Source organism: Vollenhovia emeryi, unplaced genomic scaffold (genome assembly GCF_000949405.1).
Source record: "Vollenhovia emeryi isolate VEMERY1.0 unplaced genomic scaffold, V.emery_V1.0 DF939136.1, whole genome shotgun sequence".
Taxonomy (NCBI): Eukaryota; Metazoa; Arthropoda; class Insecta; order Hymenoptera; family Formicidae; genus Vollenhovia; species Vollenhovia emeryi.
The window spans coordinates 2613221-2636670 of record NW_011967230.1 but is presented as its reverse complement, the minus strand read 5'-3'; the positions used below and the strand labels follow the sequence as shown (position 1 = coordinate 2636670).

The 23450-nt window shown below is 44.7% G+C and overlaps 4 protein-coding genes across 8 annotated transcripts; 3 read left to right on the top strand and 1 right to left on the bottom strand.

Moving 5' to 3' along the window:
• Nucleotides 1-115: 115 nt before the first annotated feature.
• LOC105567660 (cytochrome b-c1 complex subunit 6, mitochondrial) lies at nt 116-1063 on the top strand. Its single transcript, XM_012022710.1, has 2 exons — nt 116-382; nt 766-1063. The coding sequence occupies exons 1-2, from the start codon at nt 281-283 to the stop codon at nt 937-939; spliced, it is 276 nt and encodes a 91-aa protein (XP_011878100.1). The 5' UTR covers nt 116-280; the 3' UTR covers nt 940-1063.
• A 22-nt stretch (nt 1064-1085) lies between these two features.
• LOC105567659 (rabankyrin-5) lies at nt 1086-10168 on the bottom strand. Its single transcript, XM_012022709.1, has 13 exons — nt 9753-10168; nt 9489-9678; nt 9286-9395; nt 8947-9206; nt 8731-8880; nt 5644-6047; nt 4372-5085; nt 4017-4289; nt 3345-3786; nt 3074-3271; nt 2751-2991; nt 2397-2652; nt 1086-1432 (listed from the first exon to the last, which is right to left on the bottom strand). The coding sequence occupies exons 1-13, from the start codon at nt 9754-9756 to the stop codon at nt 1291-1293; spliced, it is 3384 nt and encodes a 1127-aa protein (XP_011878099.1). The 5' UTR covers nt 9757-10168; the 3' UTR covers nt 1086-1290.
• On the top strand, nt 6614-8676 carry LOC105567658. Its single transcript, XM_012022708.1, has 4 exons — nt 6614-7179; nt 7259-7421; nt 7502-7675; nt 7732-8676. The coding sequence occupies exons 2-4, from the start codon at nt 7364-7366 to the stop codon at nt 8007-8009; spliced, it is 510 nt and encodes a 169-aa protein (XP_011878098.1). The 5' UTR covers nt 6614-7179; nt 7259-7363; the 3' UTR covers nt 8010-8676.
• An 893-nt stretch (nt 10169-11061) lies between the features above and the next one.
• Nucleotides 11062-22923, top strand: LOC105567656 (RNA-binding protein 25). Of its 5 annotated transcripts, none has more exons than XM_012022704.1 (12): nt 11062-11195; nt 12435-12577; nt 13331-13685; nt 13762-13956; nt 14035-14150; nt 18728-18942; nt 19196-19838; nt 20370-20787; nt 20994-21233; nt 21305-21477; nt 21650-21796; nt 21873-22923. In XM_012022704.1, exons 2-12 carry the CDS (start codon nt 12470-12472, stop codon nt 21963-21965), a joined length of 2703 nt encoding a protein of 900 aa, XP_011878094.1. In that variant the 5' UTR covers nt 11062-11195; nt 12435-12469; the 3' UTR covers nt 21966-22923. The 5 variants fall into 5 exon arrangements, with proteins under 5 accessions (XP_011878094.1, XP_011878097.1, XP_011878093.1 ...); XM_012022707.1 differs by having other exon boundaries at nt 11062-11320; nt 13361-13685; XM_012022703.1 differs by having other exon boundaries at nt 11062-11320.
• Nucleotides 22924-23450: the final 527 nt, after the last annotated feature.

Here is a 23450-nt window from a genome sequence, read left to right as displayed (position 1 = left end):
AAGTTCTAGCATCGTGGACATAGGCCTTTAGAAAGCGTAGCCAATCATCTCACGCGGCTGTCTGTTGTCTCCGGCAGCTCCGATTGGTCGCTACACGAAAGACTCCTCGATGTACGGCAACTTGAGTCTCGATCAATCGACAGAGTCGTGATAATCGTTCCTCCCAAACGTGCTGAAGTCGCGGTTATTGCACAGCGGTTATCTCGGCGCAGCTCCTTCCTTCGGAGAAGCTTGGCAGTGGTCGACTTCCACGCTACCGAAGTATATCCTAATCAAAGAGATGTCGAACGTAATACAGAACTTCTTCAAGCAGTATCTGCCAGTAGTCAAAGCAGACGACGGAGAGGAAGAGGAGCTAGTGGATCCCCAAAAAGTACTTCGCGTAAGTGACAATCGTTACGTAATGTTTTGCCTCTCGAGCGCGTTTCTGAATCTTCGTAGCGAAGGTACGCTTCTTTCCCGACGAGGTTTAAGTCACGATCGTGGCTCGCGTGCGTCTCGCGAATTTACGCCTTGGACTGATTCTTAACCGAACAGAAAAGTCACCCAAATGCCGGTATACGGTTTGATTTCTTTTAAATATAAAAACAATAGTTTATTAAAGCCAGACAAGAAGCCTCGAATTCTGCACACGAGAACAATGTCCTGACGGGACCAAACGACCGATTTGAGGCTCCATTCAGTTTCAATTTAAGTTGCGATCATCGAGAGATATCGACATTAACTCCGTTCCTCTTAACCGACATCTGGTTTTCCTTCTTGCAGGAGCAATGCAATCAAGAGGCAAAATGCATGGCTTTCAAGGAGAAATTAGACACGTGTAACGACCGTGTTAATTCAAGATCCAACACAGAGGAAACTTGCCTAGAGGAGATCCTCGATTACGTGCAATGCGTAGACCATTGCGTCGCAAAGACCCTGTTCAGTAAGCTTAAGTAATTGCACGATATTCCTGCAATGAGAGCCAACCTTGTTGTTCGCCATGTTAAAGCTGAAAGATTTCTCTCAAGCTGTTGTACATATATAACCGAAGACTAGCAATAAAAGATTAACTTATTAAGGATGGAAGTTGTACCGACGCGCAGTTTCCTCTTCATCCGTATATTGCAACTCTATGAGATAGTTTTAACAAATCTGAACAATGTGTATACAATAGGATACATAAAATATTAATGGCGTACAATTACATACACAGACTTTCGATTCAGTTCGCATCTGCATTTTCGTATAAAAAAACCGTCAGAATGATCTCTCCCTCTACCAGCTGTCGTATATAAATTCTTATTTCAACTATGACGGTTGAAGAGAACCGGTACCCAGCAGTACGTCGAAGCATACGTTGCACACGCGTACCGGTTTGTTCAAACCGAACTTCAGGATCGGCACGTCCTGACCGGAACACTTGCTGCACAAAATTCGCCCACAATGCCGGCTGGAAAAAAAAAGAGGGAAATCAGATACCATAGACGTATAGAATCAGGGTGTCCAGCAAACTCAATGAAAAACGTTCCCTGACTTTTTCAGGTTTTCCAGGAGCCGGAATTAATTTTTCCCTGATCGTTTAGCGTAACTTTTTTCAAGATGCATAATTCACGTACATCTGTATGGTAAATCAAGTAAATGTTAAATGATGAAGTCCTCGAAATATTTTTCTCGGGAAACAAAAGTCCGGAATTTAAAAAGGTAACAATTTAAATTAAAGCAATTATACCATCTATGCATAATACATTGTGTAATAGGAACGAACATATCATTACAAACCATTCGAACCATTTGTGATACCGTACGTAAATCAAATATGACGCTTTCGTGTTGCTTAACTGCATTTTGTTTGCAACTTACTAGATAGTAACTTACTTAGATAGTACTGTTCAGTAATTAATCTTTTCTTCTAGTTTCTATCTAGTTTTGTCTCAGTTAAACACATTGAAATAAAATAACACGACGATGAAAATATAAATTACCGACCACGCTCAAAAATAAATTGATGTTTAGCAAAACAGAAAATTAGTGTGCCGAGAGTCAAAGAAAAGTTTGTTTTCTAAAAACTTTAAATTATTCAGAGAAAATGTGAAACGATGTAAAAAAATCCAGATAAATCGTAAAATTTCCTGACTTTTCCCTGACAGTTGGAGATTTCTCAAATTCCCTGACAATTCCCGGTTTTCCAGATTTCCCTGACCACTGGACACCCTGAGAATGGACTGAGCGTTACGCGCGACATGCCAGCACACGCTCTGAAGCGAGAGGAACAGGCATATCCTACAGCGTTTCTCGCTTCAGAGCATGTGCTGGCACGTCGTGCGTAACGCTCGAGTCCATTCTACGTGTCGAGGTAAGATACGCTTGGAAGATCAACATATTCAAATTTTGTTATTAAAATGATCCGACGGTACCAGTGATGCTTGCGCATTGTGAGAGAGAATTTTGTTCCGCACTCCAAGCAGCAATCCTTGTCGGACCACGGCGCTTCCTGCGTCAGGGAGTCTAACAGTCTATATAATAGCTGTTTTGTCGCTACTTGATAGTTGAAGATCGTAATTCCGTCCTTATTCATCGAGCCTAGGCACGCTCCGGCTTTCACTAGCGTTCTACAAAGATTGCCGTTGCCCTTCATGTACGCGATCAACAACGGCGTGTTTCCATCCAAGTCTGAAATTAGTGGATGCAACGTGTGATAAGCAGTTTAGTTGAAGAAAGAGATTGCAGAGTGTCCTTCAGAATAATTTTATCGCGCTTTTCCTCTGTACCTGCGTTATTGACTGGATACTGCGACATGCATTCTAAAAACAGGTCGCATATCGTCGCAGCGTTGTCCCTCGCGCACCTAGCCAGCTCGTGTAGAGGATTGCGACCCTTGAGATTCACCGCTTCCGCGTCCAGCGTACATTCGGTCAACAACGCCCGCACCACCGATACGTGGCCCTCTCTCACAGCTACGTGCAGCGCGTTGTCGCCGTCCGCGTTCACCGCGTCGAAGTTGATGTTGTTCTACGCAAGATAAACGGGGCTCGGTATCGCGAGATTAAGATACTGCCGATCTCGATGCTTGGCGCGTTAATTCCCGTCTTACTTGCAATAACGCGGACACGACAGTGGCGTGTCCCGCCTTGGCAGCCACGTGCAGCGCGGTGTTCCTATTTGCGTCCGTATCGTTGACACGGGCGCCCGCCAGAATCAAACTTCGCACCAACATCTCGTTCCCCGACACGCCCGCGAGATGCAGGGGAGGCGTTTGCGTGACGTCGTGTATCCTCGAATTCACGTCGACCTGAAGAGCGATCGGCTGCTGATACTGGCTTTTGTATACGATCAACTGTCCACGTAAATTAAAAGTGCGGTACCTGTATCGACAGCAGAAATAGAATGCTCTCCATGTCACCCTTCTGTATGGCAGTATGCAAGAAGTTCCTGCCCTTATTGTCATATTGCTCGGCGGCCTTAGGTAATCGCTCTAGTATTGCTTGTGCGGCCTTGTTGTTGCGGACTGTCAGGGCGGTCGCGAAAGGCGTTAGTCCCTTCTTGTCTCTCCTATTCAGATCTATATTCGGGTGGCACAGCAGAAGGGAAATAATCTGCGAATGCTGATTCTGTATCGCCACGTGCACAGGCGTCTTGCCCTCCGCGTCGCGGGCGTTTACGTCGGCTCCGTGCTCGATGAGCGTCTGAACAACTTGCTCCAGGCCCCACTGGCAACACAAATGTAACGGCGTGCACTCGTCCCTCGCCTCGTCTCCGCCAGCACCGTCCGGACCAAGTCGTCTTGGAGCATTCAAGTCGCATCCGCTACGGCAGAATAAATCGTCATTAAAAAAAAAAGAGTATTTGAAATATTTTAAGCAACTAATAGACACTAACACCCTGTCCACGGCTCTCAGTCCCTTATTCCTTTGAATTTGTGTTTGTCACATTTGAGCCTTACGAATTTTATCAATTTGATATCTTAAGTAACTTCTTTTGTGATAAACCGCGAATTACGTTTTATTTTTGCTTTCATTCTGAAAAAATATGCGCACCTTCTGATCAGAAACTGCGCGATATCCTCCTTGTTATCGTCGATCGCTCTGTGTAACAACGTTTGCTGACAGCCATCGGGACCCAAGCCCCAGCAATCGGTGTCCGCTCCGTGTTTGACCAAGATCGACGCGGTGTCTTCTTGATCAGAGTCCAAAGCGTCCCACAACGGGCATCCTATCGAGGTGTCCACGCCTCGCCTGCAAAGAGCTTCCACCACCTCGCTCAGTCTACAATGTACGCACAGTTGCAATGGCGACTCTCCGTTCGCTGTTCTGCACATATCAAAGTACAATTGTAACATTGAGACTTGTCGCTAGTAGATTTCTACAAATTTTAACGCGTCGTTAAGCTCACTTTGCATTCATATCGGCACCATTTTCTAACAGAAATATCGCCGTGGCCGAATCCTCCTTCAGTATCGCCTGATGCAGCAACGTCAGGCCTTCGTCGTTACGCTCGTTCACGTCGGCTCCGGCCTTTATCAGAGCCAGCACGATGTCCTTACCCTTCTTGAACGGTGCCTTTATAGCCAAGCTCAGAGGCGTCTCGTTCGCGTTGTTCTTAATAGTCAGCTGCGAGTCCGAGCTCGTAGCGTCCAGCAGCTCGACGACTATGTCGGTGAACAGATTCGAAATGGCGAAATGAATTGGCGCGTCGCCCGTGGATAGGGTAACGACATCGGTCGGCAGCCCGTTCCTCAACAGAGCACGGGTCAGATCCTTCAAGCCAACCCTGCACGCGTCGTGCAGGATCGTGAAACCTTCGTTGTTGGTTTTCATTAAATTATTATTACAATATTCCACTAAGAATAACGCCGCCCCCTCTCTGCGTTCCCGCGTCAAGATGTGGAGCAACGTGTCGCCGGTGACATCGTACGTTGGATTCGGTATGGCGCTCTTGGTAAGCAGTTTCGACGCGAAGTATTCGTTGAAGGGCTCCGTCTTCATCGCGAAACACAACGGTGTGTCATCCTCGTTCGTAGTTTGGTCTACGTCTATGTTCTTCGCCTCGAGTAGCAGATCGAACAGCATCTCGTTTTTCTCCGAGATGCAGCTGTGAAGCGCAGTCCTGCAAAGAAGCGGGAGATTAAAAAAATTACAAGAGAAAGAAATAATCTTGATGTCTCCAGTTATAGAAGCTATGAAAATTCTATTTCGAATTCCATCTGTCGTTTAGCTTTCACGAAGTGGTAATGTAAGAGCTAAAAATGTCTGAGCAGACCCGAGTCGAGTATTTGGTCCCGGAATAGGCCTTAATTATTCTATTCTGTCTTCATTTCGATCTCGGAGTCGACTTTTGAAACTCTAATTTGAGGCCCGGATGAGTAAAAATATTGTATTTAATCTCATTCTAACTCTTCAAGAGAATATAATAAGACATTTCATCCTCTTTGAAACCTCTTAGGCCGAAGAGACTCTGCTGAATCTCTGTTGATTACACTCGCATTGGTCTCTTTACTGCTAAAAGGGAAATAGCGATTCTTTTCAGGCCTGTCTGAGGTGAAAAATTCAATGTATTTTCTCCGACACGAAGACCTTCGTTCGACTTCATTGCTTCCAATTAAAAAATTTTACGGGGCTAAACTGAGGCCAAAATACTCGACTCGGGGAGAGTCGAGAAATTTACCATCCTCGGTGGTCTTGCAAGTTCGGATCGATTCCCGCTTGGAGCAATCTCGAGCCAACCGCGAGCATGTTTTCCGTATTGTGCCTCGCCACCAAATGCAAGGCGGTGCAGCCTTCCAGTTGCTTAAGCTCGGCCGCATTCTTCGCGCCCTCGTTAATTTTCACAGCCTCGCACAGCTTCTGAACGCTGCCGTTGTTCTCCAGCTGCTCGATTATGAACTCGGACGAGTAGGAGTCTCCCTTCAAGATAGCCGAGTGAAGGAGAGAAAGGCCCCTCGCGTCTTTCGCGCTCAGGTCCGCGCCGTGCTCGACCAGGGTGCGAGCCAGAGACGGCTGGCGAGTTTTCAAGGCAACTTCCAGAGCCGTTTCTCCTTTGTGATCCACAGCGTTGACCGCCTTCGGGAGCTGAGCACAAATAACCGCAATGTTATCAAGAAACAGATTACAGAAGGCATCGAGATCCTCGTTCTCTTCGCTTTGTTTAAAACTGATTTAAAGATTACTCTATGTACAATGAGACAATGTCAAAACTTGCATTTTACTGCAAAAAGCGTATGTTTGTTGTGCAAATCTGATAAAAATAAAATAGAACATTTTAATATGACAATAACCAAAATTGTTAATGATAAACGATGCTCTAAATTAAACATTCGTTTGCATTTTGAATAAATCTACATGGCGTGGCGTTTTAAATATCAGTTTTGAAATATAACAGGTGCACGATTCTTGCAATTCATTCGAAGAAGAAATTTCCGCGAAAATTCTGCTCTTACAGAAAAAGTTGATTGGCTGTGCGGATGCTTTCGAGCCAATCGAACTTTCCACTTTTCCACGAAGGCAGAATTTCCCTTTCTCTTTCGAATGAAATTCAAGAACGGAGCCCCGCACGTTCAATCATAAAACGCAATTTCGGACTTGAGAGCCACTGCTATCAGCGCGCGCGACGCGCGCACGTGTGTGTGCACGCGCTGGAATTGGCTGGAATGGCGCGGCGGACGGTATCGGGTCAGCGGTGGAAAAAGTGGAGGAAGCGGCGAGATTATTTTCTGATATAGATGGAAGGCCGAGGGAGTATTGTGGCACCGCCGCGGCGGATGACGTGGCCCGCGCGACGCCCAGCCGAGCGCAATCGGCCGTCGACCGCTTCGACCAGTCGCCGCTGCTCCACGCGCCTCTGATGCGTTGCCGCGCGAGGCGGGTTCTCCGCGACGGTTCCGTGCTGCGTGTCATTACGACGATGCGACGTCGTTACGCAAACGGCGAGACCCTGTGATAGGTGGGCACCAGCTTGCCCGCCGCTCTCCGTTTAGCGGGCGAACGTGCCAGTGCACGCTAACTGAAGAGGATAATGAGACCGGAAAGCTCCGACTTGGGAGCGTCACGCGGACACGGTGGATCGGCCAGCGGTGAAATCTAACGGTTTCCCAATCGAGAGAGATCCGCCGATAATTGCACGAGTAATTGTCGAGCCTCTTAATTCCGCGCCCGATTAAGTTGCTCGGGCGAAGCGGCTGGGCGGTGTCTTCTGTTTTAAATGGTCAGTGAAGTCTTAATCCTGAGTAGGAGGGAACAAGTACTTCGTGTTGCACGTTAATATGATTCAAATATCGTTTCAGATTTCGTCGCTGTTATTATTGAAACAGGGTGTTCAAGGACATCCGTCGTTACTGACCTAAGTAACAGTCACTTCTTGATGGGACACGAACGACATCGTAGATAAAATGTGCAACTTAAAGCCAAGTCTGCAGATTATGATATTATGTATCAGTATTCTATTACGTACGTTATTATTATAATATCTGCGGTGTTCTGTTACGCGGAAGCAAGAGCGTGAAATTATAATATCTCGCAACTTGTAGGCGTTTCACCGGCGCAGACGGAGGGTATTTCGTGCTTCAAGTGTCTCATGACGCTGATGAACCCGGACGACACGGATAAGCTCTGTTCCCATTTCGACGGGAGCGCCAAATTCCAGGTGTTCTGCCCGACTTCGACGCTTTGTATGAAGAGGACCGTTCAGTACAAATCTAAAAGTAGGTAGACGACCGTCGTAGGCGTCAGCGTTTATTTATAAAACTTCTTCCTTCAGCGTCCCTAGTGACCACCGTTCAGCGGGATTGCGCGCCCCAGAAGTACACGTCTCACACTTACAACGACGCCGATAGACAGTGGTACAAAAAGGTGGAGGTAATAGAGTCCGCTTACGACGAGGGTTGCTTTATTGGAGAACACAGAGGCGCGCCTACCGGCCCGCCCGAATACTGTTTCTGCGGTTTCCACTTGTGCAATTCGTCCCCCCCGCAAGTCGGGACGTTCGGCAAAATGTACGGGACGATATTGGCGTTGCTAATTGTAACATTGTTGTAAAACTTCATAGTTTATCACACGCGCAATGCGTTTCTTGGAAGGCAAAGGGGTGCAATTCGCCGGAGAGTTTCGTGCACGCGGCGAGTAAGGCTTCGGCCGTTAATTATGGAATTAATCGCGCAGAGATCCCTCATGACAAATAGCAAATATCGTACAATATAGAAAATACGAGAGCATATCCTGAACGAAACCAAAAACTAACTTACTTTATAAAGTTGCTACATAAAATAATTTATTCTTTATTTTGTAACTTGCGATTTTCTATTTTCTAATTTGGAACAATGTACGCTATTGAGTGAAAAGACAAGTGTCAGGAATTAACCGAGACACTTTGGAGCAATTTTTCTTGATTTATAGTAAAAGATCTGCTGATATCTATATGTGTATAAGCACTGCCAAAACTACCAAGACCAGTTATCTCTAATGTTGGCGAACAAGGCGTACTCCGTGCATGCAAGTACTTAACATTCAAACTCAAGCTGTGAAAGATGTAATGATATTATCGCATTTAAGATATTTAACGACGACAAATTACAATGTTAAATCCCTGTACTTTAGCAGTACAATATTTTCGTACTGTCTTCATATATTGTTGTATAAATTATGCAAGTAATCATGTATAGTGATAGCGAATTAAAGTTACCTCAATAAAATTTATTTCAACGCATATCGCGTCATTGGCGTTTCACTGATCAAGGAGGGGGAGCAGGAGACGACTTACCTCGGCGTTGTGTTCCACCAGGTACAGAAACACGACGTCTTCGCGCATCAGGCGTACCGCCGCGTGCAAAGGGTATTTACTCTTGGTCTGCAGTAGCTTGTACAGCAGAGAACCCGGCATTTCCTTAAAGTCCTCGCCCGTCAGATCCTCCTGCGGGACACGCGGGCGTTTTAGGTGCAAAGTTAACGGCGTTGGTTCTGACAACCGCGCCCTTACCCAATGCGCCGAGATCAAGGAGCTGCAGTGCTCCTTCAGCTTGAGGGTGCTCAGTTCCTCGGCGGCCGAGTACAGCACCACGCAATTCTTCAGGCCCACCGTCCCGATCAGGTACCTCTCGCACTGATCCACCAACTCGGATAGCTGGAAGCCAGCCGCCGCTTTCATCAGGTCCAACGTCAAGTGCTCCTGAGACACCTTGCCCGTGTAAATCCATTTCAGCAGCACTAACGCAACGGCGCTGCTCAAATTGCTCCAATCTGGGGATCGCACGTAAGCAACGTGTTCACGTAAAAATAAAAGACGTAAAAGCAAACGCAAGATACACGCTCGTCTAACCTAAAACAGTCTTCTCGACGAGGGCGGCGTCGCTGAAGAAGTCAGTCCTGGCAGAGAGCACGAATTTGTGCGCCGGTATCTCCTGGTCGATCAGCTTTATGCTTATATCACTGAAAAGACATTTTACCGAGTCGTTAGTCACCGCGTTGTCGTTGCTACAAGAAGACTACTCTGGTTTTTCAGATTACACGCGCGGGGGATACCTGTAACGATGCTGACAGTACAAGGATGCCACCGTCGCCAGGAGTCTGCCAACGAATCCGCCCTCCTGCCTCTCGGCCGTGGCGACGGCGTACTCCCGCTGCAGCTCCGCGTTCGCGTTGTACAAATTGACGTACTGCTCCCGCAGCAGGGCCAGGTGTTGCTGCCACTTCTGCGCCTCCGTGGGGTCCTCTGAAACGATCGGCGATCCGTGCCAGGAACGTGCGTGGGTTTGACGAGAAACGGCGAGGCGCCGAAGAACTTACCCATGATCGAAAGCGCGCGAGAGAGAGAGGGAGGGAGATTGTCACGTCCGGCGTTCCGAGCTCGGTGCTATCCGACGCGACGTTATCGTTCGTGGCGCGGGCCCGCCGCGCATTAACGCGCGCTCATTAGCACGCGCACGCGGATCCGTCCTCGGAGGCGAGGAGAAAAGAAACGGGAAGAAAAAAAAAAGGGGGAGACGGAGCGAGGCGGCGCTGCCGGAGAAGGGCGGGCGAGATTCCGAGGGGGGAGGATACTCTCGGGTCGGGACCCTCGGGAGAGAACGCACAACGCCGCGCACCGCACATGTGCCCCTCACGCACACGCCCGCGACGTCGTTGCGGGATCTGTCATCGCGTGCACGCACGCGTGCACACGTGCGCGACGAGGCGCGCGAGGGACAGACGAGGAGAGACGAGGTGTGTTCCCATTTCCTCTTAAAGCCTCCGCTACAATGATTCTCGGGTCTGTCTACAATGGTCGTAGTACTCGTAGTCGTAAGAATAATCGACTGCGATTGGTCAATTCTTATACGTCTGACTGAATTGACCAATCGCAGTCGATTATTCTTACGACTACGACCATTGTAGACAGAACCGAGAATCATTGTAGCGGAGGCTTTAAGGCTGAGTCTACATTGGATGTCGTAAGTCGTGTCGGAAGAAATTGACCAATCACAGTTCATTATTCTTCGATCGTAAGGAGAATAATAGACTGTGATTGGTCAATTTCTTCCGACACGACTTACTACATCTTATGTAGACCAAGCCTAAAGCCTCGTCTACATAAAAGTCGTAAAGTCGCAGTCGTAAGAATAGTCGACTGTGATTGGTCAATTCTTATGTATCTGGCGGAATTGAATCTGACGGAATCTGACTGTTTATATCCGTGGGTGCTTCCGCGAGAAAATTAAAATAATTTAAATTAAAATGACCCTGTGCTGTGATTGGTCAAATCTGGAATTTCATTGAATTTCAATGTGATGCAACGAAATTTCAGATTTGACCAATCACAGCACATGGTCATTTTAATCTGGATCATTTTCATCATCTTGCGAAAGCATGCAGCTTCTGGAGCTCGATTCTCGAAATCATTCGAAGAAGAAATATATACGAAAATTCTGCTCTGATAGAAAAGTTGAAAGTCTATTGGTCAAAGCCACGCGAATAGCCAATCAACTTGCAGCTTTTCTGTAAGAGCAGAATTTTCGCATACGTTTCTCCTTCGAATAAATTCAAGAATCGAGCTCCAGGATCATTTTGATTTTCTCGTGAAAGCCGCCGTATTCAAAAACTGTCCAATTCGCATCCAGTGTGGCCAATCGATCCGTGCGCGTGGCGGCGCCACGCGTCTCGGCTATCACGTACTCGCGGCGGCTCTACACGGCGCGCGTGCACCGTGGCGCGGCCACCGCAATTGTATCGCGCCTTTCGTGTGGAGAATCGGTAGTTTGGTATTTACTGGTATTTTCCGCGCGTTGTTCACGTCCCGATCGCGACGGTCCCGTCGAAATGACACGTAGATCTCTCGCGCGATAACCGCCTCCGCGAGCCGCCACGAGCCACGCCATGTGAGTACGACTGCAAGAGTGATCTCACTCTCTCTTTCTCTCCCTCCCTCCGCCCTCCCCCCCCTCGTGCTGGTTTGGTGGTTAAAATCCATCATCATCGACGTCTTCCTGTCGGGCGCTCGCGAACGTCTTGGCGACCGACGTAGGTACGTTTCTGCGACAAGCTTGGTCGCCGATCTCCCCCCGCGAGGCGTGCGCCGCGCGGTCTCGCTCAATTCTGTGAAGTTTGCTCGGATACAGCGCGAATATTCGGGACGCACGCTGGGCTATGGGTCACTGAGATTGCGGGAAGCTCGAGGGCATAGGAGGAGGAGTAAAGAAATAGTGAGAGAGAGAGAGAGAGAGAGTGTGTTTGTGTGTGTGTGTGTGTGTGTGTGTGTGTGAGTGCGAGAAAGAGAGAGAGTGAGTGTGTGTGCGCGCGCGTGTGTGTATGTGTTTGTGTGTGTGTGTGTGTGTGAGAGAGAGAGAGAGAGAGAGAGAGAGAGAGAGAGAGTGTGTGTGTGTGTGTGTGTGTGTGTGTGTGTGTATTTTTTCTTGTCGCATACGCGTGAAGCTCGCTTTGTCGGACCCTCTTCGCAGATTGACTGCTTCCGCGTGTGACTTTTGCAGCATCGTTCGTATCTCTTATCCGAGTACCATTACGTGTGGCAGGAGCATCAAGCGCTATCACTGTTATCATCGTGCAGCGGCAAACGTCTCGCGCCTTCTCACACTTTCCGTTCGCAAATACGGAAGCTAAGCTCGCACTTCATCCACCGTTCCGTCCCCAAAAGCTCCACTTCGTAAGCCGCGACACGATAATATTTATCCCCGTACACTCGATACCCGAATACACGTCCGACAGTCCGGGACTCGCTACCGGGGTATTCGCGAGCTTTCACATAATTTTGAGTCGCGTCGCGTCTCGTCTCCAAGTGCTCGGGGGGGGGGGTAATTCGACGAGGAATTAATCTGCCGACGATAACGAGCTGTCGCTTCGCGACCACTGTATACGCGATCCCTACGTGGTTGTACTCTCTGAGACTCTTGGCGCGAATACTTTTGCTCCCAAAAATTTCAGAGAGTAAACTCATTAACTGCCCGCAAGGTAAATCCGCACGACTTATCGTTGCAGAGTGTTCACTGCTGTAGCGTCAATCTGCCACGATCATGTCCTACCCCGGCCAGCCGCCTATGGGTATCCCAGGAATGCCGCCGATGCCGTACATGGTCGGCGCGCCTCCGCCGATCATAGGAGGAGTCATGCCGATGGCCCACGTAAGTGAACCCGCACGCACGTCAGGGCATGATATGTGTGTTTCGACATCGATTGGTTTTCTGTGAGAGGCACCACGTACGCTCGTCAAGCAAGCTGAACCCGCCTATGTGTAGTAACTTGCGCTTTCGCTGCCGCCGAGAGGTCTCTTTGGGGACCGCAGAGGCCTGTATGTTCCTCTTTTGTCGATAAAGGTGCCTGTATGTGAGCTTCTCTGTCAGCGAGAATCCTTCGAGACCAATTTTAGTGGCGCTTCTATCGATAAAGGCCAATGTCCACGATGCTAGAACTTGGCCAAGTTCTAGCATCGTGGACATTGGGCTTAAGAGGAGGTTCAGAGTGTGGACCAAAGTGTACGCGAGAGAGCATTGATTTCACACAACGCGCAGTTGATACATATTGCACTGCATTATCCTCTACGCGTAGAGAGCACGCATTTTCTATCGCCGTACACACGATTTAACAACAAACTGCATCGTAGATTTTTCCAAGCTTGGAACGAGTGTTTCAAACAAGTTTACAAACAGCTTTGTATATGCAGGGGATGGGGGACTGTCGTTTCATTAAATTTGTTCAGTGCATGCAACACCGCAAAGCAGAACTCGATGTTCCATGGCCGACCCTTGATTAATTAATTAGTTGAAGTAAAAAAGAGAGGAACGAATCAATCGCGCTATTAGAGAGGGAGGGGAAAAGCAGAGCTGCATGAGTAGACAATGTGCGTAATTAAGAATCCTACCATTTATAAAACATAGATGATTCCATCACCCGTATCTGCGATGCAGACCTCCGCGCCGGCTGTACGTTACTCGCGCAATCAGAACCGCCACGATAATAATCGGAGGCGCGAGAGGGAGTCCGGCCCGCCCGTCACTGTGTTCATTGGTAACATAATGGACCGAGCGCCCGACGTGATGATACGACACATCCTGGGCGCGTGTGGACACGTGCTCTCCTGGAAGAGGGTACAGGCGTTCGGCTTTTGCGAGTACGCGGGTCCGGACGCGGGCCTTCGAGCGGTCCGCTTGCTCCACGACATGGAGATAGGCACGAAGAAGCTCGTCGTCAAGGTGGACGCCAAGGCCAAGGTAGTCCTGGACCAATTCAAAGGTGAGCCTTGGGTAAAGGACCCAGATGAAAATTTCGATAGGGACGAATTGCGAGCGTTTCTTTTTTTGCTTGGCAGCCGAACGAAGGAGGAAACTCAGAGGTGGCCAGTCGCCTCTGCAGGACGAGGCGCCCGGCGAGGGAGTCGACGGCGAAGAGGGCGAGGATTACATGGACGAGGGTATGAGGGTGGTCGACGCGGACGCGCTCGCTCGTATCAACCAGATCATAGCCGAGCACGCTGTAGATCTAGAAATGGCGCAGGTTGCCCCAGGTAATTGGTGTTTAAGTCGTCGCCAAGTCTTCGTTTGCGAGGGACACGCGAATTTCTCACTGCAAACCTTTGTCGCAGAGGAACATCAGACAAAAATGGTAGCTAAATCCTTAAACCTGGACGATACTGAGATAGAAGAGAGTAAAAGAGACTTGATTACCCGGGAAATTGGAAAATTCAGGGAGGTTATGAAGGTAATTATTATTATTGTTACGAGTACTGTTAATCTCCCCCCCCCTCCCCCTTAGAGTCTCGCCCTCGTTTTTTTTCTTTTTTTGTAATCGTGAACGGTTCGTCGCGTTAGACGCAATGAAAGATGCAATGATTTTTTGTCTCTCTTAAAAAGAAATCATATTTTAAATGAAAGTTGTTTCATTGATCAATATCCACGCGAGGACATTGATGTTGTTTGTGTGTAACACTCGGCCTACGAAGCATTATAAACATATCTTTTTTGCAATCGATCTCATTACTGCAAAATAAATGGAAATCCGACGAGATAAAATGATGCATTTCAGATGCAGCAAGGTCAGATAAAGATCTGTGACTTAATTGTGCTATTCGTATATTAGCGATAATGCATAATGTGTCTGTATACTTTTCTCCGAGTATTTATGTCGTTCTTATTTTTTTTATCTTCTTATATCTTTTTCTTTGTCATCTCGATATAAAACTTTGGAAAATACGATACTTTTCTACCGCTTATTTGCAGAATATCAAGTATATGTTTGTAATACTTTGTATTATTGTTGTCTCTTCACATATATATATATATTTTTTTTTTACGCATCGGTTCATTCGTAAGTTTACGATGTTCGAGTAGGCTAACGATACCGATCGAACATAGTATGCGTACGTAAAAGTTTTCGCGAAACTTGAAACTGTTGAATGTACAAAAAGAAACATTGTCACGTTACGTCTTGTTGATTTGGATGAAATCAGAGGTATACAGCAGTATTACAACGATGTAAATCTATGAATTCGTGCTATACACGAAAGAAAGAAACTCATCTTTTAATATTTGTCGATGAATTGCCGCTAGTATCTACCTCGTATGTATGTTGCGATTGGACACGAATCGCTCACGCTAGCGTGACACGTGGTCTGAATGATTAAACAAGATGGAGTCGCAAATTTGATCAGCTCTAGTTGAATATCGAAAGTGTCCAATCGCATACACATTTTATCGCAGACGCTGGTAATTAGATTCTTTTTCTCTATCTCTTTCTGTCTCTCTATCTCTTTCTGTCTCTCTCTTTCTCTCTTTCTCTCTCTCTCTCTCTCTTTCTCTTTCTCTCTCTCTCTTTGTGTACACTTCAAATGTAAAAGAATGTATTGGATATATGTATACAAGAGAGGATTATACGAGTATATCGAAAGTCGTAGCTTTTAAGTATTTTGTGGTAAAGTGCGTGTGTGCTATATTAGCTCTGAACAATTGGAGCCGTGACTCGTTGCTATAATTATAATAACAGGCAGCGTGCGTCGCACACAGCAAACGCACACGCCTAGGAATGCTGTGTGTGGGGACCACCCTTTCACTCACTCATTGGCTCTGAAGGGAGTCAATCACAGCACATCCCTCGTAATTTCGCAGGCGGCTGCAGGCTCGTCGGTAAGTCAGAGTACAATCCAAACAACCAAACATGAAAAAAAAAAGAAATGCGCAATATACATTAAGAAGGAGACTCATAGCTCTGCGCGACAAGCTGGCGACATGTAGCTGATCAGTTTGTTTCTATTGGTATTCTGTTTTACTGATTCGTCGCAAATACAGAGCTGTGCTACATTGCGGCTATTATATTTTTGACGTTTAGAGATAGATACCATTACGATTTATTTGCCACTAAACTAACTTTATCTACTTCTGTATATGTCATGCTGAACTGCTAGCAATTGATGTCGAAGATGTGTTTTAACGTGTCAAACGTGGCGCGCCGAAATAACGAGTTCTTTCTATCTGTTGTACGGCTGTGTTTCGTTTTCAAGCACAATTTGCACTTGATACATGGTTGTCGAATACACTCGAGCGACTGCTTATTCGATCTGTTAATATCTTGCTCGTTATATTCTTTGTTAATTAAATGGAATTAGAATCATTTGCATTAGAGGGTAGGAATGAAGATTACTTCGACAAGATGAATCACTAGAAACGGAGCAAATAAATATTTCTCTTAGATTCAGAGATACAGAAATGCGCGTGTAGAATAGAATCTGAATGGTTTTGGAAAATGAAACTTGTGAAATAATGTAAAAAATATCTTTGCTTAATATTCTCATCTAATTAGACATCATTTCTTCACCAGACTTGAGATTTTCATGACCATTCTAGATCTTGGTCTCAAGGTTCCTCAAGGTTTTCTTTTCTTAACATCTTCAAATCGAAAGGAAATGTTTAAAAATGTGTTATTTCTGATCAATCACCATGTATATCGATTGTCATGTATCAAGAGACACGGCAGTTGGTATTTACATTAATGAAGCAATACGATGTCTCGCTACATTCTTTTTTTTCGCGAGAGACACGCGTACGTATTGATATTAAATCTGAAATGAAAACGAACAACGAGGAACGATTCTTGGTCATTTACGCGAATGTCACGTTAATTGCCCGTGTTGACGTCTAGCAGTCTAGTATTCGCATATCAAACGTAGGTAAGCGGTTGTCCAGGTTGCTTTCACGCACACAGCCTAGGGTTGGAACGTATTATCATTTTGAGCAAAACATACTTTGGCGCTGACACACTTTTCACATCTTTGGGATAGACAATTTGTTAGGGCCGGGAGACTCTGTGCGCTACACACAATGAAACTGATTTTGCCCATCACCAAGTGGCGACTGTTCAGTTGTTGTCTTTATTTTGTGTAAACAGCTTCTGTCAGCGTCTCGATCAGACATGTAGTACCTAGGTGCGCGCTCCTCCATTCTCCGGTACCACCACACTGACTGACCAAGTCAACTTCACACCGTGAGTAAACTCCACAACCATGAGCCAACACAAGCATTCGGTTCTTGTAGTATTTTTTGCTAGTGAACTGCCCCAGTCTGAGAAATACCTTTTTGACCACGTTTCATGTTTCAGCAGTCTATTTTCTCCTCACAATGTGCATCTACTTTTATGCACTGAGTTATTCTACCCTTGTTAGAACTTAAAATCATGGGTTACCGTATGGACGAGATAGTTTACGTTCCACGTGTCGTGCTGGAGTAGACGATTGTGTAAAACAGTAGTAGGATACCGCTATCGATGATGAGAACGATAAATGATCAAAACGACTGCATTTTCCTAAATTCGCTCATCGATAATAGCAAATATACCGATACTGTAACGATATTATTTTCATAGTTACACATGCCAGGAATATTAGAGAAAGAAAAATGCGTATTACACAATGATGTAGTACTTCGAGTAGTATTTCATTGCTAATAGAGATGATACTTGTTTATACGATATTTTACTTGAACGTTTGTACCCAAATATTGTGGGCAGATTACGGTTCTAGTCTCGTATGACGGTCGCAGAATAATTAACGTCGGGATCGATTTTCCAAACAGTAACCCATTTTTGGAGTATAGTAGTATAACAGAATAAGGATGAATCATACTAATTTATTTCTAAGACGTTGCGTTTATAACACGGGACGATAACGGTGGGCAAACTATTGTGCATTTGATATTCAACAGTTTGCTGCATCGGCTGCCATAACGCGTGTAACCATTACCAGAGGAAAACAAATGTTGTCAGACAGTGTGAGACAGTTTCTTGGCAAATGTGAAAAGATGTTTTGGTGGGATACCCCTCTTCGTGATGACTGCGCCTCCGATTGGTATAATACTTTCTAATAATTATTGAATATTGATCAAGAATGTCTAAATAATCTCAAGACCCCTTTCAAGCTCTTAGATTTTACCATAGATTTTAGACACTATCGATTTTACAGGCACATTTGCAATGTTGTAAGTACATTGGGTGGCCTCTGCGATGCATCTGTTAATAGCGTTAAGGTACTTAAATTATAAGCTAGAGTCTAAGATAACTCTTATGCCTGTATCCAAACATTTGTACCTGCACTTAGGTAATTGATATGTAAACGAGATTTCTCTCGCGTAAGATGCTGCCGATCGAGCATACTCCAGTGGAGTGAGTATACCATATTGAAATGAACATCTCTCTACATTCGTTACGTCAGATGATTAAGGCTTACTGCAACTAGTAATCGTTCTGCATACGAATTGTGAGATGGCCACTCACGCGCGATTTAAACGCGATTCCTTTTTTTTTCCATTTACGCGCACGTCCTCTTTCTGTTGATTGTTGAACATGCAACAGAGACATTTCTTCAACAATTGACATTCATTTGGCAAAATTTATTTAACAGATTAGAATATCCGCAATATTGTGTTGTTAATCAATTTTTATTTCCGAGTTTCGCCTAGCAATTAGTACGCGTTCGCGTTCTCGTAACGTAACGATGGACATTTACCGACAATATTTACGAACGTAATAGTATATTTTGTTGCATCTGAGGAAGATACGATTATATTTTCTTGTTAATACATTTTTATTTCGGAGCTTCGCCTAGTAATTGGTACGCGTTCTCGTAACGTAACGATGGACATTTGCCGACAATATTTACAAACGTAATAGTATCTTTTGTTGCATCTGAGGAAGATACGATTGCTAGTTTCTTGGTTCCATCATTATCACAGATCGACACGCTTGTTTCAACCCTTTCGTCTCACCTGTGTCCGCGTTCTTGTGTTTTATAGAAGCAGGAGGAGGAGAAGGCCCAGGTAAAGCGAAAGAAGGAAGCTGTCGAGAAAGAGGAGCGCGAGAAGCGGGAAAAGGAGCGACGCGATAAGCGCGACGATGATGCCTCCAACAAGGATGATCAAGACGGAGACCTTGGTAGTCCTACGTCTCATAAAGGTCGTAGTGATAGTACCGGCAGCAGTAGAAGGGACAAACGTCGCTCTAGATCTAGGTGAAGTAACGTTTGCATCCCGTTTGCATAGGATAGACGCACCATTGAGTAATGTATCAAACATGTTAAACTAATTATTTTTGCAAGTAGGAAAGCGCGCGTAGACGCAGCTTGAATACATTATACAGATTTATGCGGGCCACGTTACATGACGCCACCACTGGACATTCACCCGTGGTCTTCGATTTTTTCTTCCTTTATTGTTTCCAAGTACAACTTTTTCTTTACTTCATAAACTGTTTCAATTTTTCAGATCGAAAGAACGTGACAGAGATCGATCGAGAAACGAACGAGACCGAGATCGAGACAGAGACCGCGAGAGGGACCGAGAGCGGGAGCGGGAACGGGAGCGAGAGCGGGAACGGGATCGGGATCGTGAAAGGGAACGCGAGCGGGAACGCGAGCGTGACAGGGAGAAGGAGAGAGATCGAGAGCGGGAGCGGGAGAGGGAGCGGGAGCGAGAAGAGGTGAGGAAGACCGAGAGAGAAATTATGCGCGAGAGGGAGGAGGAGGAGGAGGCAAAGGAGAGGAAGAAGAATGAGAGGCGAGCCCGAGAGAAGGAGGCGGCGTACCAGGAACGTTTGAGAGCGTGGGAGACACGCGAGCGACGCAAACAGAAGGAGTACGAGAAGGAAGCCGAGAAGCGTCGTGCGAAACGCGAGGCCAGGGAGAGAGAGGCGAAACGACTCAAAGAGTTCCTCGAGGATTACGACGACGATCGCGACGACGCCAAGTATTACAAGGGTAAGGAGCTGTCTCGCCGACTCGAGGAACGGGCACTCGAGGCCGAGGCAGACTCGCGGGATCGTTGCGCCGAACGTCAGGAGCTCCAGCGTCTACGCGACAAATTATACGCGGATACCTCCAATCCGGATCCTGCCGCGGAATTTGAAAGGGTAGGTCGTGTGCTACATTTAATTGAGGAAACCTGAGATTCCTTAATAAATTAATTTTGTACTTTTTGTTCTTTGAGCGGAATTTGAGAATACGTTCTATAGGAAAAACTTATTTCACAACTAGTAAGAATATTCTTAAAAGTCGCCAACAGTAATTAACGGCATCAGTAATTTTTATTGACCGTATCTGGCAATTTTTATAATACAAAAAATTTATTGCGAAAAGGCATATGCCTCGGTGGTCGAATTGGTTGAGACGCCCGCCTAGAGAGAAGGGAGGTCCAGGTTCAAACCCTGGCTGAGGTAATATTTTTCGCAATAAATTTTCTCTGTTATAAAAATTGCCAGATACGGTCAATAAAAATCACTGATGCTGTTATTTTACAACATTGTATAAGAATTAATCCTGCTTTCTATATGTTGTAATTAAAACTATTATACTTTATCACATCTTACACAATGTTATAGACTTAAACGATTTAATTCTTCATTTAATAATTCACATTTGTGCACTGTTCCATTTTTTATTAGTTGAAAGCCGAAAGGGAGGAACAGTATAAGCCTAAACCAGTGATAACTATAATTGACGAAGAGGATGACAAGGTGGTGAAGAAAGATAAGGAAGTAATGCCGCCGATAGAAACCGAGCCAATAGAGAGCGACAGTGATGGTGTGCAGTTTGACGACGTTTCTCAGCCAGAAGCACCATCCAGAACGCCACCGCGACATCATCATCATCATCGTCGGCATCATAGACACCATCAAAATCACCATCGCGACGGCGAGGAGAATCAAGAGGGACTAGCGGATGCGGACCGAGAGAGTCTAAAAGATGCACGGCCTTCACCAGGACATCAATCGGCCGCGACACCTGCTCAATCCATTCCACCATCATTAGACGAAGATTCGCGCATGTCTCTTGTCAGTGAGCCAGAAAAGACAAGCGGTAGTAAGTGTCTCTTGACTTATCTAACGAAATGTCGGTATAAATTCCTCACGGTTTTCACACAAATACAATTTTGATGAGACGTAGCCATTTACAGGAAATAGAGTGTATATATACTACTGTTAAGAATATTATTTCAATTTCGATAATTTTATATTATTTAAGTTAATGTAAAATGCACTGTAATGATACAAATTTCTCCACAATAGCTTTCTTTCTTGATGTAGGTAACTTTGTTCCATTTGCTATGGGAAGTGGAGGCAATCGTGCCAGCGATCACGCTATAGGCGGTAAAACGCCGGTCAGTCCTAACACCACTGCTAATACGAATTCACAACAAGCGAATCAAACGCGGAAAAAGGGTCGTATCGATGTTAAAGACGTGTTCAACAACGACGACGATGACGATGCCGCAAATAACGCGAAAAAGCGTAAACTTGTACCTTTAGGTAAGTGTTTTATCTCACTAGCTTTGCACTTGTGAGGAAATTCGAGATACTTGGAACTTACATCTTTTCAGATTATGGAGACGAAAAGAAAAAGAAATCCGAGGAAGCTACAAAGGCAGGGAAGGAAGAAAATACAAAGAGTCAAGAAGAAAAGCGAAAGCACATAAAATCTCTTATAGACAAAATACCTACCGATAAGAATGCATTGTTTGGTTATCAACTCGATTGGACACTCATTGATAACGTAAGTATTCTTTATTCTCAGATCTAATTTCTTTGTGAAAACCAACTTTCCTTCTTACCTCAAAACTAATTTAATGTATCGTGTGATTTTAATCCTGCACTCTCTACTATAGCGATTTTTATTGGTCAACTCTTAAGCATGTTTTTACACGTTTTGCTTTTTTTTCGTTTAGACGTTGATGGAGAAGAGGATAAGACCTTGGATCAATAAAAAGATTATCGAATATATTGGCGAACCCGAACCTACTCTAGTGGATTTTATTTGTAGCAAAGTAATGGCAGGCAGTTCTCCTCAGGGAATACTAGACGATGTACAGATGGTAATTACATCGCAGAATATTTCTTATTTTTGCATTTTATAGAAAAACTTGTAGCGGAATGTATATTTCGTTTCAGGTATTGGACGAAGAAGCGGAAGTGTTTGTAGTCAAAATGTGGAGGTTACTAATTTATGAAGTAGAAGCTAAGAAAATGGGCTTAGTAAAGTAATTGGAGTGTCGTCCGTAAATTTATCAACTCATGATTTATACTACACATAAAATTCTCTCGACTAAGCATAAGGAAATGTTTAAATACTACATAATGCAGTTTAATATTACATTATTAAATAGGAAATTTGTCCTATACAAGTGAAAGCACAAGTTGCTCGATTAATAGGTGGTATTAAGTGTGTAGTAATTATAGCGTTAAATAAACTTGTAATTACGATTTATAACATTTAGTGTTTTCCTCAATTTATATAAGACTGTCGTCGAACGTAAATGATGACATTCCTACATGACAAAACTGGACATATTAGTACCTTGATACGCAGATATTTTGATTAATGTTAAATTTATTATTGTATATGACAATCGTTTCCATATTAGGTATAGAAAACTCAATGTCGGAGCCGTGTGAAGGTATTATTAATAATCGGCAACCTCGTGACCAAAAGAAATTCACTATTATTTCTCTTAGTTTTTAATAAATAATTTATAAAAATAAATATTTCGGAACAAAAATTATTGTAATGTTAAATTTGCTATAAATGAAAAATGTTTTCAAACACTTATTTCTGGTTAGTTTTTCAGTGTATACATTGAAAAGTTACAAGAGAACTACGTTAAAACATTTTCTATAATTTTTCATTGTATACATTGAAAAATGATAGAAAATTATATCACGAGGATATGTGTACGCGTTGCACGATTTTAATACAGAAATTTTAGTCAATATTGAAAATATTATCATACTTTTTTTTTAATGTTACAGTCTTTCAAGTATATGTATTAGAACTGAACAATGCACTCGAATGCTTTGGTATGTGAAATTGCACTGATCGTGGGCGTGTTTATTGTATTTAAATAAATATTCATACGTGGCGTATGTGTGTTGTATAGGCATAATTTTACTTTAGTGTAGATAACTAAAACAACTTTTTAATAAATAACATTTTTGAAATTGACGTCCGAAATTTTGTTCTCTACTTAAAAATTTATACATTCTCTTGAATACTTGTCTCTTGCATACTTCGTCTCTTTTCAAAATTTAAATTTTCGCATTCTGTGAATTCACAAATTTAAGAATTTTGGAAGTCGTTCTCTTGTAATTTTATAATTAGATACGTTCCATCCAATTACGTTCTGCTACTTTGCCGATTTTTAAGATACAAAATTTGAGTGTCAAGAATTGCGAGACTCAATTGCAGACAGATCGTCAAAGACCCGGGTCCAGGCGAGAACCAGCGTTTCCGTGCTTTGATTATCGATACACTTCGCCTCTGGATGCGAGTCTGGACTAAATGTATCCGATTCTATCGATAGACTTTAACAAATCCTCGTGCGAATCGTTCGAACGGTCGTGTCGAATAGACGGAAAGGCGAATAGAAACAATCCGCGGGATGAAGTTAACGCGAGAATAATGCATAAATAAATGTACTCACCGGAGGGTTGCTGCGCCGTCGCCCGATGCCTCCCAGGCCGCCATATCCT